The sequence below is a fragment of the Varroa destructor genome, unplaced genomic scaffold, assembly GCF_002443255.2.
Source record: "Varroa destructor unplaced genomic scaffold, Vdes_3.0 BEIS01000004.1, whole genome shotgun sequence".
NCBI classification, from domain to species: Eukaryota; Metazoa; Arthropoda; class Arachnida; order Mesostigmata; family Varroidae; genus Varroa; species Varroa destructor.
In genome coordinates this window covers 10,280,399-10,296,963 of record NW_019211457.1, presented here as the reverse complement: position 1 = coordinate 10,296,963, position 16,565 = coordinate 10,280,399, and the positions used below count along the sequence as shown (strand labels likewise).

The window sequence follows — 16,565 nt, the reverse complement described above, 5'->3', positions numbered from 1 at the left end:
TATACATATATATATATCTGCTCTGTTTTGCCATAGCTAGCTTGGTCCTCACCTTGTCTGGGACTCTAAGTGGTAAGTCTACAGATGTCTTCGTAGCTGCAACCCTGCCGCCACGTTTCGTTCAAAGGCGGCTGTGATGTATTGTCGAACGCGGAACGACTGATTAATCAACAAGCAGGCGATAATACAATCCTGAATTTGATATCTGAACATTGAAACTGCCAACAACTGCTTTGAGTTACTTTAAACGAGCGAAATATGGTAGCTCAGGCTGTTTTAAAACTTAATCGAGAAATCCTCTTACGACCTCAGATGCTGATGGTGCCTTTATATCTAAACATGAGATGCCTAAAGCCAAGCAGGACATCGACCACAATACATGAGTGCGTTCATAGTTTTTTTAATGAAGAATGATAAAAAAAAAAATATCACAGTGTGCACAGTTATTCTCTAGATGAGTGGAAATTTACGGTAACCAATCGACTGATCAATTTCTCGTACGCGCTTTACATCTGCACCTGTGAGACACCTCTAGACTGCTAAAACCACTGTAGATGCTAAATCTGCACAAAGTATAGATGACGGAGAACCGATATTATGGGTCCCAGTACAGGCTTTGCTAACAAATATACGATCAGTTAAAGTTTACTTGGTCATATTGCCAGCAAGAATCAGTCTTCCGTCTAATGAGAAACTTTTGATACAAACTGTCGATGCAGTAGCAACACCTGATAGTCCAAGCTACCCAGTACGAACCTCAATTTGAGCTGAAAGTTGGCCAATGTATTATAACCAGCAAAAAAATATGTCTCCTGTAACTCCGAGATTAACATCTCCTTGCGTTACGCTTGAATTATATTAAACCTAGAACTAAAATAATTATTATTATGTTAATTTTGATTAAATATTTTTTTGACTATAAAAAAAAAACACGCTTAAGTATAACACTCGCTTTTTGTCCTCGCGACAAAACGTACGCAAATCAGTTTACAGACTACCTCGTTTCCAACAACGAGCTATAGTCGCCGTGGAGGCCGCCACGTCGTTCAGCTGCTAAATTCGCTAAAGGCACGCGCATCTATTTTTCAAGCAACTCATGCCTTTGCTCGGATGTACATGAGCCTTAAGGCCGCACTTACCCTCGTACTGCAGCTGTTCTATGTGCAGCAGCGAGTGGTGACGGCTGACGTGGGCGGAGGGCTTTCGGCACTCTGGGCGACAGGGCCCATTAACGAACGATTTGGCCACAGCGCCGCGCCGCGTGTGACCACACCGAATTGCACTGCGGTCGAATCCCCATTTACGCCTGCTTGTCCGTCACTCCGTGTATCCATCGTTTTGACAGCGACCAGAAAATCCCCCTGTTGAAACAATAAATGAATCATAATCACAGTGATGGTAACAATAACAACAACAACCACAAAATTCTGAAAATAATGATCCTGATAATAATACGTGTCATAAATTATTAACACGTTAAACCACCGGCCGCCGTCTGCCGCTACCAGATCGAAAGGACAACAACCTACGGCAGTAGTAAGAACCGTAGAGATCTGAAGGCAACGACAGCAGCGATTGCCGACCGATCCAGCGACTCAGCCCCGAAAAGCTCAAGTGAGAGGGACTAAAAGTCAACCTCTGCAGAACTTGCTGATTGAAACACCGCGGCGACGCGTAACAACGCCGTTCGAAACTATTTCAGAACGGGATAAAGTATCGTTAGTGCATATCGACAACCGGCCTAACAAACATAAATTGTATGTTTACCGTATTTAAAAGACACATGGCGAGATATTCTGAGAAAGATTGGTTAAATAACGTTGTTTCAGTACTCCAGATGAGAAGCTTTTTGTGACAGTTCGAATATAAATTCGATGCGGAAATTGTACTAGAACGCATTAGGAACTTAGCTCGAAATTAAAAAATCTAAAAGACCCGTGAATGTAACTTAAGATTAGGGTAGATCGATTGTTGTTCCGAGACCGTAACGCTTCTACGACTTGATCACGCCCGCCCGCTGTGTAGCGTGCCATAGACGCAATTAAGAATAGTGCTTTAATATAGTTCGCTTAATTAACACAATTAAGATCAATCCAATTGCCAATTCCGCTGAGTCGCTATTAATGCGGAACGCCAGCTATACGACAGACCATATTTTATCCATAAAGGACATATGTTCTCTGAGGACATATTGTGTCGGCCATTTTCAGTTGAACTATATATAGTGATTTCAGTCGATGTACCAGATGACAAACATGATATCTTGTTGACGAGGAGGGTCACCATGTGCACCGCGGACGCGGTGACCTCTTCTTAATGGCTCACGATGCGATCCAAACGAGAACATTGGCATACCCTAAGATACTTTTAGCATTCCATTGCTCTAGCTAGCCTGAAAAACCGCGTCTACTATTACCGCCAGCCGTCGAGGCGTTCGAAATAATCCGAGCGCTTTAAAGGAAAATAACCTGCATTCTATCTAAATAGGGACGAGCGGCGAACGGTTGTAAAGAAGGCAACGAAAAGAAACGCATTTTTTCCCTTCATTTCATCCAACCCGGCTTGCGTTTACCGCAGATCGGCCTGCGCAGAGTTCTGTTGACAACCCCGTGAATAGTAAGTGCGATTTCTCTTTGAGCCATCTAACAAATGCAATATCGAGTAACCACCGAACGGTTGAGTGGGTAGCGATGCGACGCCTTCATACGAACGTTACTGTATTGTTTTTATTAAGAACAACTATCTCATTACTCAGATACTCGGATTATTGTTATTGGTTACTATTATTATTAGAGGGATCCAGAAAGCATGACGCTCGTCTCACTCAAGCGCAGCGTACAGCAGCCACGTTGAAAATAAACTAAGATCTACAGTTTCTGAACAAACGTTTCGTCTGAGAAACAGTCAAACACAGAGGTTTTATATAAATTAAAGGTAACTTGCAGTAGAACAAGAGACGTTCGGTATCGCTTAGCTGTTCCCTACTTGAAAAAAAAAGTTACGACATCGATATTGCGTAGCAACTGTACGTTCGTGCTGTTTGTACGTGCGCCCGCATTGAACCTTATTCTGCACTAACGATCGATCGATCGATCGCCTTCAAGTTACACTCTATAATTCAAGTGTGAAGATATGAACTGCTTCAATTTTCGATGTTCCCGCATGTGACCAAGTGTTCGTTTGCTGAAGATCTGTGAGGTGATACGATTCTTAAGACTGCAGATGATCCAGTTTTAAAGCGACAGCTTCAGAAGATCTGAGTTTCACAAACTGAATGTAAATTAGTTATTCGCGAGTATTGTACTTCGCTAGGAGGGACCATTGCGTCGAGCGTACCATCGTTCACTTCGACGCACCCATGCCGACGGCAGACCTTTCCGTGGGAAAATCATATCTAGTATACCTGCGACTTCGGAATACGTGGTTGATTTTATTCGCTCGTCATTCTCGAACAGTTCCGAGAGGACCGTTTCTCGTCAGTCTGAAAGGCGTTGTTAGTAAACGTTACGCTGGGATAGAACATATCATTGACGAGGATGATACCGTACAAGTGTATCGTAAGGTAAATAGTAAGTAATTAAATATTCTCCATCTTCCTATATGGGCATATCTTACAATTTCAAAACTAGCACGCTAGCCAGTTTGTATTTTGCCAGTTATACGCTCGCTTGTTTACACGTAACCAATAAACAAAACAAAACAAAAAAAAAAATAATAATAATAATAACAGTCGGAAATTTCGGTTTAGCTAAGCTGGCTGGCAGCAGTTCTACGCAATTCTTAAAGAATAATTATTTGCAAAAGTCTAAAATCGGAATCTTTTTTATTTCGGTGTTGTTACCAGTCGCCGTTACGCTAGAAAGGATCATTTTCTATACTATTGCTTTAATCTTGCTAAATATAGATACAAAGAAAAGATCGCCGAAGGGTCAGTTACAGCCCTGACCACAGAATATCCTGACAGCTGACTTTACTTTCGCAATATATCATTGTAAGTATATATCTATCCTATATTTCGAAATTTACATTGATCTGAAACTACTCGAATACTTAGACAGCTCTACCGCAGATCCGGTCATCACCAATAACATATAATCGTAAATAAAAATATCTATCAACAGAAACGTAATGATAAGATAGAAGGCATAGTAAGAAGCAAGTATAGGCTTACGTTTAGCGTGATTGACTCAATCAACGAGTAGAGACTAATTAAAAACTAGCTTCTGAAGGAAGTGCCCATGTATTACAGTCGACGCATTGGCAATACGTTTCATCGTTGCAGTAAAAATGGCGCTTGAATGGCGGACTATTTCATCCCCGAAGTCATTGTGTCAGTGCTAAAGCAATAGGCTAGGCTAGGCTAGGTTAGGTTAGTTGTTTCTTAAGACGGCCTTCCTTCTCTGTAACTTTTGGCTCGAGAAAAAGAGCTTTGTCACTGCTGACTTTTGTCGCTCGAACGGCCTTAAATTTGTAACCATTCTTATAGAAAAAATCAAGTTCCATCATATCTAGTAAAAATGCTCCCAAGTGCTAGCGCACCGTTTGCACGCTTGCTGCCATGCGACTATGATTAGGCTATACACAGACATGTAACGGTCCTTACCCTTATCGGAACCTACCCGCTGCGTACCTAATCAGACGCCTTCAACAATTGATATAGTAACGTCACTCTGTTTGATATTGTCATTCTAGAGCAGCAGACGCAGCAACAAATTGTCGGTCCGTCTTGCCTTGTAGTTGTAGTCCTATAGAATCGTCTACACTGACACTGCCGACCGCCGCTTTCAGGTGTCTCCTATTAAATGGGGTTCATTGTTGCCGTGGCGTGCGTTGTAGTTTTCGCTGCTGGCCGAAATCGCCGTTTGCTGCTATCGGTGGCGCAGCTTTTAGCCCAAACCATACAATACACACTGTATCAGACGCGACAGTCGTCGCTCGCACAGCCGTGCTGAGCAGCTGCTAGTCGCCGGCGCCGTTGCCGCTACCATCGGCACCACACTCAAACACCCGAACGAACGAGAAATAGCGCAAAGGCGCTTCATTTCTTTGCATCGCGGCGACGAATTTCTCTCTGGTAGTCGTCGGTCCGAGCTGCTCCTGGTGCCGCGCGAAGACGGCGGCGGCGGCAACGGCGCCTGCTGCGGCGCTAGCAACGGCGCTGATGTCAACAGCCCAGCGGCAGCTTTCTGGCAGAGAGAGTCGCCCGCGTAGCCCGTTCTAGTACCGGCAGCCAGATCGTCGATAGTCGAGGAAGTCAGTCGGGTTCGACGCTTCGCGACGGAGAGACCACGCTGCTTCAAGGGTCGATCGCGCCGGAACGTGCGTGCGCTGTTGACAGGCCTTAGCATGCTCTCAACAATGAAAAGCTGACAGGGAGTGCCTCCATGCCTTAAAGCGACAACGAAGAAAAGCCCGGTAATCGAGCAGACAAGCTATCGCCGAACATGCCGACTGGCTTCCTGCAGAAACGAGGAAAGCAGTTAGGACGGACGCAGGCCACTGTCGCAAGTCGGCCGGTCTGATCGACTCAGGAGCAAAGCAATGTTCGTCAACGTGCCATATAGCTTCTCCAAAAGATGAATTAAGCGAGCAGAAACAGAGATTTGTAGACAAGTAAAAATCAATTGTCGTACTCCTGGCGACATCCGGAGTTTTGGAATCGTCTGATATCAGTGCATGGATGGCTATTGGATCAAATAGTGACTGCTGCTGCTGCAAAAGAAGCTATTATTCATTTTTTAGTTATTGTCGTGTTGAGGCACTTAGTCAAGAACAATTCATCGATGGTGACGGTTTGAACAGAATTAGGATCTATGAACACTTCGTAATTTGTGATGCAATTTATGTTTGCTTCATGCAGAAAATGACGAAGGATGATGAGGTGCATTAAGTGAAACCAAATCGTTGTGTTTTTAGTGAAGTTGAGAGAAAATGAGTAGTGGGGTAGATTAGAGGAAGACGTTGATGCCATTGTTGGCGCGCCCTGGAATATGTTTTTATGGCCACTCTTGGATATAACGTGACTCATCACCGTACGCGTCGTGCTTCCTGACTATCGGACGTTCGGACCCGAACCCCTCCCCCGCTAGGACTATTACTTGTCATAACGGATGTCCGCTCTTAGCAAGCTTGCGAATAGCATCGACCGGCTTATGTGTGAAGCTTTTTAATCACATTGAGATTGCTGGCGTTGTCTTTCCGCGTCGCCAACTAGTTCAACTGATATCTGTCACAATATGTGTCGTTCCGACGCGATTATCGTGTAAATAGAAAAAAAAAAAAAAGCAAACAAGCTAAATACAAGAGATCAGTTTCGTCTCGAACACTCGAATAAGTAACTTATTCAAAAGATGCTGCAAACTTCTTAGAGGACTAAAAGGAGTTGTTTCGATATCGAGAGCAGTCTCTTCTTGACAAGAGACATGGCTTGAAAGGGGTGAACTATTAAAACAGTGGAAGGACAATGTGGCGATTGCCTGGCGCCCCCGTAAGTCGGGGGGAAGCGCCACTGGCCACAGCGCTGATATCGTCGTCGCGGTTGCTCCTGCTGTTAATCGTATGTTTATACGACGCGACAATGGTGGACGCTGTAAAGCTTCCGGATATCTACTGGAATTCGTCAAACCCCATGTGAGTAATATTCCAATGTTTCGAAAAGGAAGTTCTTTCCAGCCGCCAGATAATAAGTAGGCTGTCGGCTAGCAGTGTTAAATTGCTGCGACATTTTCTCATCCACACTTCTTTAAGTCTTGGAACTTTCCGCGCAAATAACTAACCGTCGTTACGCTGGGATTTTTGATAGTCTATGTCGTTCTTGAAGACTAAAGACAAAGAAGGAAACCTAGCATGTGCCTTTCTGGTCGTATCCCGTGCCCTGACTTGTTTAGCAGGAGATTTGAATACATAGCTTTATGAAAACGTCACGACTATCTTCGTTCAGGTGATCAACGATATGTTTTTTTTATTTTAGCCGGAAGGTAGCGGGTCTAGCAGTCAGTTTTAGTTAGCTAGTAAAATCAACTTCGTTTGTGGTTAAAGAATAACCTTCTTTAGCGATGACGTCGTTTAAAGGCCGTTGTCAAAGGGAAATCTCGATGATATGAGGAGCACGGACCTTCACTAATGGCTCATGATGAATTCAATTTTTTTTACCAACCAATTCCATTCAAGGTGGCAAATTTACCCCTGGGAATGACCATCGCTACGAATAAATTTCCCGAAAAAATAATAATCTATATTGAAGAGCCGCGCACGATACCAGTGTCTATTTGTACAATCATCAGCATCATGAAGACGATGGCAAAAAAGAAGATCCGGCGAGGTCAGTGTCCACATATATCAATCTGCTCTATTTAGGTACATATATTATTTTTGAGGCCTACCGTCTATCAGGACCCGTTTTCTCGCTCTGTTTCGCGAACGCTCTCTGATAGCGATCCCTCTACAGGTCTTCGTCGTAGAGAGAAAATGTCAAATTAATTAGCGAAAAATTAACTGGTCTATCAAAAATAGAATAGGAATTACGACCTATTACTACTCTTTGTAAAAAAAAAAAGCGACATTCACTGAAGCTCAGTAGTTGTTTAGTTATGACCTTTTTGTGATACTTGCAGCAGTGGATTAGGGAGTTTCGAGGTTTAGCAAACTGGATCAATGCTTTTGTTGGACGCTCATAGGCGTTCCCTGTGCTGTTACAAAACTGGTCGACGGTAGACATGATGGCAGAATATGCCTTATATCAAATAGCGATTTTCCGCTTATCGCCGATACAAAGGGATCATGGGTTAACGGACCATATCGATGTGCTACTTCTTTCCTAGGCACCGCCTAGGACAACCACTTATTAATGGCCAGCATAATCGATAACCCTTTTAACTATGGTAATCAGATATCTATGATTCGTCAGATAGTTTTACAATCAGGAAAATATATTGATGCTAATAACAGGAGATCAGTGGTGTGTTACACTACAGAGATGAACACCCGTTTCTCCAACAGGGATACCGTATATTTCATTAAACGCTACCAGATATAGATAAAACAACAGTCATAACAATGTGCTTTCGATACCTTTCCTCTTTTTTTTTATGGCTCTCGAAAAAATGATCGACTGAGTGTTCGACGGAACCGTCGATCGATCGATCGTTCGTTGTCTACGGACGTTTGCAAGATGGCAAAATCCTTTTGACTGTTGTACATGCACATGTTTAATACGACTGACACAATGGTTGTAGCACGCAACAGACGCCAGTGTTGTTTCGTATTCTCCATTGTTTCTTTGGTAGCAACGGGAAGCACTGTCTGTGTGGCTGTGTGATAGGTGAGGAGGTTCTCCGCCTACCATTTTCGAGGGCGTATCCATCCTTTGCTGAGATCCTCACTAGCAGCAATAACAGACACGGTAAAAGTGATTCCCTGTCTTCGCGCTATGGCGGCGTATTGCTATCTAATGTATTGCGGTGAGAGGATGTCGCAAAAAGACGAACGTAGGGAAAAACAAAAGCGAAAGTTTACGAGAAAAACTCGTAGGCGTTTTAACAATGCTCCCATAGTGATAGCACTACTTTGCTGCCGTCCCCACTCGGTTGTTGTTGTCGAGGCTGTGAGCAGTTGCCCCTGCCATCACTGCTGCGGCCATAGTTTTGGAATCGTTGGTCACCGCACCAATCTGATCGAGTGGATTCTCCAGCGACTCCTCTTTCTTATGGCTGGTGTCTAGATTCCTCATCCATTAATCAATCAATCAATCAACCAGCGAACAACGACGGCAGCGTGGCGCTCTTACTGTGGATGTGGCGGCCGTCGACAGAGCGAGTGTGAGCAGGCGAATGAGACGGAATATCTTTTTCGTTTCGAGACGACTCATGTTGGGCATTGGCAAGTGAGCGACCGAACGATAAGCCATGTGACTGAGTAATACACCGGCGACGTAACGAGTCGCAAAACTGTCGGCCGACAGTTTACGCGAGACCCTCGATGCTCAGACGGAACGAGTCAGAGGGAGAGATGGTGCGTGCCGTATTGTCGATATAAAGCAAGAGGCCGGGTGCCGATCATCGCTCTTGACGCCCGCGCCCTGCGAGACAGGGCGTAACTGAGCGGGACAGGTTCTCAGCGGGACGTATGTATATACGCCGCAAACATGTGCCGCTCGTTTCGGGAATCGGTCGGGCTTGGGCACACGATGCGTGCCGTGCCATTATAGAGTACCTGCTCTAGGACGTCGTAGATGGCTATGGGAATGCCGGGGAGGGGAGCAACGGGGGGGGGGGGGGGTAGTGTTATATTCTTTCGTGGTCTTGTGGGACACAACGACATAAAGGCGTTAACAAAAGAATTTCGTCTATTCTGTTACGCTGACATTGCTGCATGTCACAGCGGTCGAATATGACGGGAAGGTTTACGAGCTGGTGGCATTTTATATACAGAACGTATTTCGTAAATGAGAAAGCCGATGGCGAGTTGCGTTGAAGTATCAACAGTATGAATAAAGAAAGTAAGCACTATCCAGTTAATCGTATGAAACAAGATAAAATGTTATCGTAGGGAAAAAAACGGATAAAAAGTGTACTACGTAGAGATACTAGCAGTAAAAGACGCTGTAAGATTGAGTGATAAGTGGCAAACAAGTGCTGACGGCGGAGAGCCAGTGAAAAGACAATAAAGATGTAAAAGATTTAGTCTAAACGTGTACGGGAAAAATAAGGACACGTTTCACTATCGGCAAAATTAACATCAAGCCTGCATCAGGCCTGTTGGCATATTATTCACAGTACACAACGAAGAAATATAGATATCAAACGCCAAATATGTGACACTCAAAGCAAAACCGTAGAGCGCATTACGATCCGCTACAAGTTTTTAGAACGCTGAGCGATATCATTGAAGAAAGTTGAAGATTTGCCCTCTGAAGAGGGCCGCAAGACTGGAAGAAGGAAGAAACGACAACGGATATCGTGTTTGTAAACACAGTCGCCGATTGTCGTCAGATTTATGCTTTCCTTAAAAGGCGTGACTAGTCGTTTTATTCCCTTTCATTGCCAGGTCTTCTCTATCGAGCGGGCGACATCTGTCTGTGTTCCATGATGGCTCACACTGTCTACGAACAACAGTCGACTTAACCTATTTCTCATGTTATTTTGTCAGCAGGCCAATAAAAACAGCCTCCCCTTGACATTTGCATGAGATACGCACATCTATCCTAGCCTAAAGCAGTTATTTTGTTTCTAATTCTTTAGGCTGCTGCGGTGCTTCGCTTCATTTTTACGAAATACTATAATAATGTATCAATATTAATAGGCCACAATTTCGTATACGTCAATGTAGCAAATAGTTGAAGGCGTGTGTGTTCATGTATATTTTCTATCGAAGCCGTTTTTATTCGTCCTTCACTTAGATTTACGTGACATTACAGCCTGTCAAACCTCTACTGTTCAGCAATTTCTTAATATACTGTATATATATATATATAGTAAAAAAGCGATCTTTCTTTACGTGTGTGTGTGTCAAAATTGTGCTTGGACTGTGGCGGCAGGCGGTAGTAGGCTGGGTGACGCACCGAAGAGAAATAAGTTTAACAACTCGATATAAACAGGTAAACCTGAACGTTTTTCGAAGACGATGGCCGTTTGACAGTTGGATAGCCACAAATGGCCGACTAATGGTAACACCAAGCGAAGGGCTGTCGACTGATGCGTAGGTAACGTTAATGCCGCCGCAAATACTACCACTGGCGCGCACGGTCGTGCGCACGTCTCAGAAAAACAAAAGTAACTTAGCGAAATATTGTATTATACGCCTGTACGAATATCTGTTAACGAATTATTAACGTAAATACTATTATGTCTGTCGTTTGTCCGGCTCGAATAGGACATTGACGTTTCTACGCTCGAAACTGTCGCTGCCTACGAGATAGAGATCATCATAACGCGACTATTAGGATTAGCTAATCAATTCTATAGTACAATACAATATGGTCAACCGGTTCCTAATGTTATTATTCGGAGCTGTTAGTGATTAGGGCGCTATTCAAGTGGAGGGCGAAGGGCAGGATTCCCATTAGGTTGAAGTGGATTTGCCCGCACAAGGACAGTGGGCAAAGTGGAAAGGCAGACATCGCTAGGTTGACGACATCGGAAGATCGATGCGTTTTTCATTATCTTGAAAAATGTATGCCTTTTGTATTCAAGTTAATAAGTACGCGTCGAATATGTCAACGAGAGTCATCCTAATAGATCTGCTCAGGAGACAGCACTGTGTTTGTGCCGTAATTCTGTTTGCTAGCGTATTACAGTCGCAATCAAGCGCAATTTTCATGCCGCTTCCGTGGAAACTGATACGGAAAGAGCTAAACAACCTGCTTAGGCCACTGATACGTGCAGCGCAACTGGCTTGTCCTTTTTTTTTTTTTTTTAATCCCGGTACGCTTTCCACGGAAGGATAAAACCGACTATTATTGTCGATACTATTATTGCTAACATCGTAATTTCTCTCTTGGGTACTTCATCTGTCAGTCTGTGTTAAAGGCAGCATAAAAGCGCCTTGGACCTGTCCTATGATAAGTCATGTTCAGGACAATTTCAACGACAACTTTTGACGATGACCGAAGCAGTATCGTCGTCGAAAGGTTGCCATGTGTGCAAGTGCCTTTTGTATTTGACGAAGTGCAGCATACAGTTTCGCTAAGTTATAAATTTTACGATAGAAAATATGATGAAACGATCGATAACAGCTTCATCTGTTCTGCGGGCAGTAGGATAAAGGATATAAACATCGACAGGGACAGAATGATTATTGCCATCTGATCGGTGCAGAGTAAAAACTATCGAGCGGGGTGCCGCGAAGTGCGGGGTGATGGTATTCTGATCACCACTACCATACAGTAACGGCAGATGCGTACAATCAATTTTTTCAAAATCCACCTTTGTCTGTTTGTCAAATAGGTTTTAATGGCTCTTAGAAAATTTCGAACATTGACAACAAATCTATTTTATTTTCTATAGCGTCTTGTCTCGAAGCGTTGTTGTGGGAACATCATCTAGATAACGTCGATGGCTGGATGCAACATCTATGGTCCCCTTCGTTGCTGATGTATCATATTAATATTACATTTTTCATCAGCTCTGTCCCTCGCGGACAAGATCAGCCACTGTCTGATCGGTGTATGGGTGTACAATGCGCGATGCACCGGTAACGCCAACGTTTAGATGATAACACACTGTGTATTACAATTGCGGGAAAGTCGGATGGCTTCTGTGTACGATAACCTACAAGGCAAATGTCCCCATGGAAAGCCGGCCATGAAAACGTTCCGATAGCTGACTCGAGACTCCGTATTGCTGTTACTGTTATCGTCTTCAGCTGCTGCTACTGTTGTTGCGGTCGACCTTGAAATCGTTTCTACGACCTATCGGCCTTCACGCCATGATCATCATTCCCGTAATCAACGTCGTAACCGCCATGTTAGTACCGCTGCAGTAGTAATTTGCTGCAGTTAAGGTGTACCAGCCGTTAGCGTTGAACTGACGAAGTCTCCGTTACCAAGGTTACCTACGCACTCCCGCCGCTCAATGCGGATTGGCGTATGTGATGACCGATGCCGGGCTGGAGATGTTCGTGCGTCTCTTGCTCGTCACATCCTATATCCGTAACATATTTACCTTTAGAATAAAAAGATCGACTGTCTGATACCGCCCGGGAAACAGTTGCGCCCACCCAGAATTGAGAAGGAGACAAAAAAACATAGGAAAACAATGTAGAGAATCGCTGTAAACGATAATGAATCCATTTCCAGTTCATCTGGTGGATCTGGAGTTCCGTCGCATCTGGACGACTTGCTATGACTCATGAGTTCTTAGTTTTAGCGTTTGATAGTGGTCTATTAATGCATGCACATATACGAGGGACGGGAGCGGGCAGGCAAGCAATTTGAGAATCAGTATTAACATTAACTAGAAAAATACGAGAAGACGGCTAATGCAGCTTTGTCCCTATAAGTTTATCGAACAGTCTTTGTTGTTAGATTAATGTTTTGGTTTTGTAGAACTCTGACGCTGCCAGTCGATAGGCTCTGAATGGTGCAAATGTCGACGGTGGTCCAATTGTAGAGCAGCACGTTTCTGCCTGTACGTACAACGTTGGGAACTTTGTCCCGATAGAAGTGACTCGTGGGAATTTTTGATCAGAGTATCTTCACCTTCCTACACAAACATCAAGCATACGTTTGGTCTCAGATATACGTTAGAACTTTGCCGATCCTGTTGTTGTGCCCAGAAGCCCGATTCGTACGAATCGTAAATAAGCGGAGCCGAGGCCCATTCCAATTTACTATAGCCTATCCCAAAAGTAACAATTAATAAACTAGCTAGGAAAAAAATAATCGTAGGGATGGCAATTATAGACTCTAATATCGACTATCTCATTTTTCTATTTGATGCATATTCTAAAACACAGTCGTATCGACTTGCTCTCGGTTTATTGCAAGCGAAAGACTAGCGTCTCGATGTCAACTGGGTCTTCATTATCGCTGCTTTTAACAGCTCACCGTATGTTTAGTTGGTGTGAATCTGTGATAGCTAATCTTGAGCCAGCCAATAGGAACGGCAACTGGTTTTCAAGAGTTGGTCGTGCCTGTGAAGTTCCACAGCTGAACACGGCATCAACTAGTCTAACATAGCTGGTGCTCTTCGCCGTTCCGATCACCAACTTCATAGCGAACCAGCTGACGCCTACTTTTGGCCAACTTATGCTGCTGCTTGCTCTAGTCATAATAACTAATAGTGGAAAATTTATATATACATATATATGTGGTCTGATCAGCGAGGCTTTTTCTGGTCGTAAGCTGATGAGTACCCGCGTGCTAGCTGGTGGAAATTCAGCAGTGAACAGACCATTTTCGAGACATCTCCTCATTGATCCTCACCAATCACTTCTCCTCTGCGGAACTGCATGCCGCTGGGGAACATGCTTCGTTGTAGTGACTTTGGCGTATTTTATATATATATATATATATATATATATATGCGTATATGCACTTCCGCGTGGAAGTATACTTGACGGCAACGAAACAGCGTTCACGTAGCTTTATGTTTATTTGTTATTGTTATCCTTCTGTCGGCAGGCGCAACTGCCAAATGGGAATAGGCCTCGTTCACACTGAAAGTAACAGGTGCGTCGCAGGGAGCGAAGCTGTATGTGTGCATCTATACGCGATTCAAAAAAAAACTAGAGTAGCACCGAAATATATACTGTTTCTGAATATTAAAAGGCTGTAACGTATCGTGAAGGGACCGCATGCACACGGTACGAACACGGTGACGACAATGTCGAATATACCACAGGCAATGAAATAGCAGTGAGTCTAGCCTCAGATCTGGTAAATGTTCCCATGTACAAATGATGCCATATTAAACGGACCACTGAGCCATTTTTATCGAGAGTTTAAAGTTGTTTTGTTCTCCTAAGATAGCCTACCCTTTCGATACGCAGAGGCCGCTTGCTTTGTCAAAATACGTACTGACTAGGGTAGGTCTAAATGAGATCAGCGAGGGCACCTAATGACTGGGCATCGGGACAGCGAAAATGGCGCATCTGTTCCGACATGATGGTCATGGTAAATGCGATAGCGTTAGAGAAGAATAGTTCACTCATTCCCAATATATGGGTAACTAGTGGTATGTTGTGTTTGCCGCCTGATGCTACTTGATTTCAGAGTGCAACTAGTATTCTTCATGTTTCTGAACTTCGTTGATTTTTCTTTGTGTGGCACAACAGTCGTTAACAATTGGACTCTTTTGATTAAATCTCTCCGGCTCGATTTCCAAACTCTCTTAGTGCTCTGCTAAGTAATAGGACTTCACTTGTACGGCATCCTACGAGTGGCCGTCGTTGAAGATCCGTATCGTTTTAATCAAAATTTCACTAAGCTAATTTCGTTAGCATTCGGTCGTGTTACATTCATAAAGGCTTCACTGGAACCAATTTTTACAATAGAACATGTAGAAACGATGTATAATAGTGATAACTATGTTTCATCGAATACGACTTTTTACGCTTAATTAATTAATTAATATGATTGATTGGCTGGCGGCGGGTAGTGTTGTGGTAGAAATAATATGATCTGATATACGCACACTGCAAATCCGAAGTCGTAGAGGCAACGAGGAGCGGAGTCGCCTTGACGAAAGAGAACAATATATAATTATGATTCTCCTGGAAGCATCCTATTCACGATTTCTGTTAGTTTGATTATATGCATGAAAAAAAGGTCTTTTTTTCCTTTTCACTCGGATAGAAGTTCTCGCCAGGGTGCGCAGTGAGTAATTTCACTGATGTGCCACACGCCATAGAATGACCTGAGGGACTTTCACATATGCCTTCATAGGCCTTTCAGAAAACAATCTTATCGAATGGGTTCCTAAGTGAATCAACTCCAATTTTCATGCAGTTTCTTCCAGTTGAACGGTCTCCATCAGCCGAAATTCTGTGAAGAGATGACGGCGATTTACAGCCTTAAATTAGATAGTCGTAATGCTCACTCAGCATCAAAAGCAAGCGGCACACGGCAAGGTTGCTCAGATCGGCGTTTATCACAGTGGTGATCAGCCGCCGTCTAATAAAACTGCGTTTCTGCGAGTTTGTCTGCGCCGTCCGTAAGAGTCACTTCCTTCGTTCTCGTTCGCTGTGTCTAGCCGATCTCAGTGGGGAGTCTTAGCCGTGCCTTGCGTCCTATTGAGCGAAGCTTTTTAGCGACTTTCTCCTGATGATACTGCGTTCTGTGCTACGGTTTCCTATATGAGAGCTGATGGTGCAACAGCTCACCAGTGTTACGGCTTCTGTTAGGAAGATATGGAGGCGCCAGTTATAGGCGTGGCCTAGGAACCCCGCCCTAACGGCCCCAAAACGGCGGCGTTGTCACCACTCGAAAGAAAAAAAGAACGGATGGAGAGCGCACGCGCGCGCGCGAGAGAGAGAGGTTCGTGTCGTAGTTGTGTTCCGCGGCCGATGACAAAGGGCCGATGTTCCTTGGTCAATTTTAATGCCTGTTCATGTATGTAGCTGAGTGATACATTCGAAGAGATGCATCTCGCAGCTAGATCGAGCACGTTCCTCGAACAGTGATGCGACCCATTCGTCTGTATAAAAAGTGGCCGGCACTTTCCTTCGCGATGACGCCGCGATGCTCGTCCCGGTTGCTGCTGCCGCTGCGGTAGTCTTCATCGTCCCTTTCGCCAGTCATTTAGCTAAGAGGAACATCGTGTAGAAGCACAGGAGACCACCAAAGGAGTGCGTCCGTTCTGGTTTTTGGTCTGTCGTAGCCTAACTTCTTAGTGTCGACTGACGTGAAGCAATAATCAAGCGAAAATACCTTTTACACTGATTGAGTACAAAAGTATTCAAAAAAAGTACCGGAATAGGATTTGAAGTTCGAACGTGTTTTTAAGTTGACACTTTTCTGAACGGAAATCAACATAGAACTGTGACCGCTTCAATTCAATGGTTCTGTAAAGGGTCTAATTAAACAATAAAAACACTGTATCGTGTACAATAAAGTTACGAGGAACATA

The 16,565-nt window shown here is 43.9% G+C and overlaps 2 protein-coding genes across 5 annotated transcripts in view; one reads left to right on the top strand and one right to left on the bottom strand.

Moving 5' to 3' along the window:
* The window catches only part of LOC111250330 (uncharacterized), a 108,880-nt gene that overhangs the window by 14,999 nt on the left and 77,316 nt on the right, over positions 1 to 16,565 (bottom strand). For all 3 annotated transcript variants that reach the window (XM_086986825.1, XM_086986824.1, XM_086986827.1), the window contains one exon: positions 1,140 to 1,361. In XM_086986825.1, coding sequence (XP_086842951.1) covers positions 1,158 to 1,361 — 204 coding nt within the window. In that variant the 3' untranslated portion in view covers positions 1,140 to 1,157. The remainder of the gene's footprint in view (positions 1 to 1,139; positions 1,362 to 16,565) is intronic.
* Positions 5,242 to 16,565, top strand: part of LOC111250317 (ephrin-B1-like) — a 104,885-nt gene continuing 93,561 nt past the window's right edge. The window contains exon 1 of one of the 2 annotated variants that reach the window (XM_086986814.1): positions 5,242 to 6,630. In XM_086986814.1, the coding sequence (XP_086842940.1) occupies positions 6,464 to 6,630 (167 nt within the window). In that variant the 5' untranslated portion in view covers positions 5,242 to 6,463. The remainder of the gene's footprint in view (positions 6,631 to 16,565) is intronic. The other variant, XM_022805362.2, reaches the window with a different exon arrangement.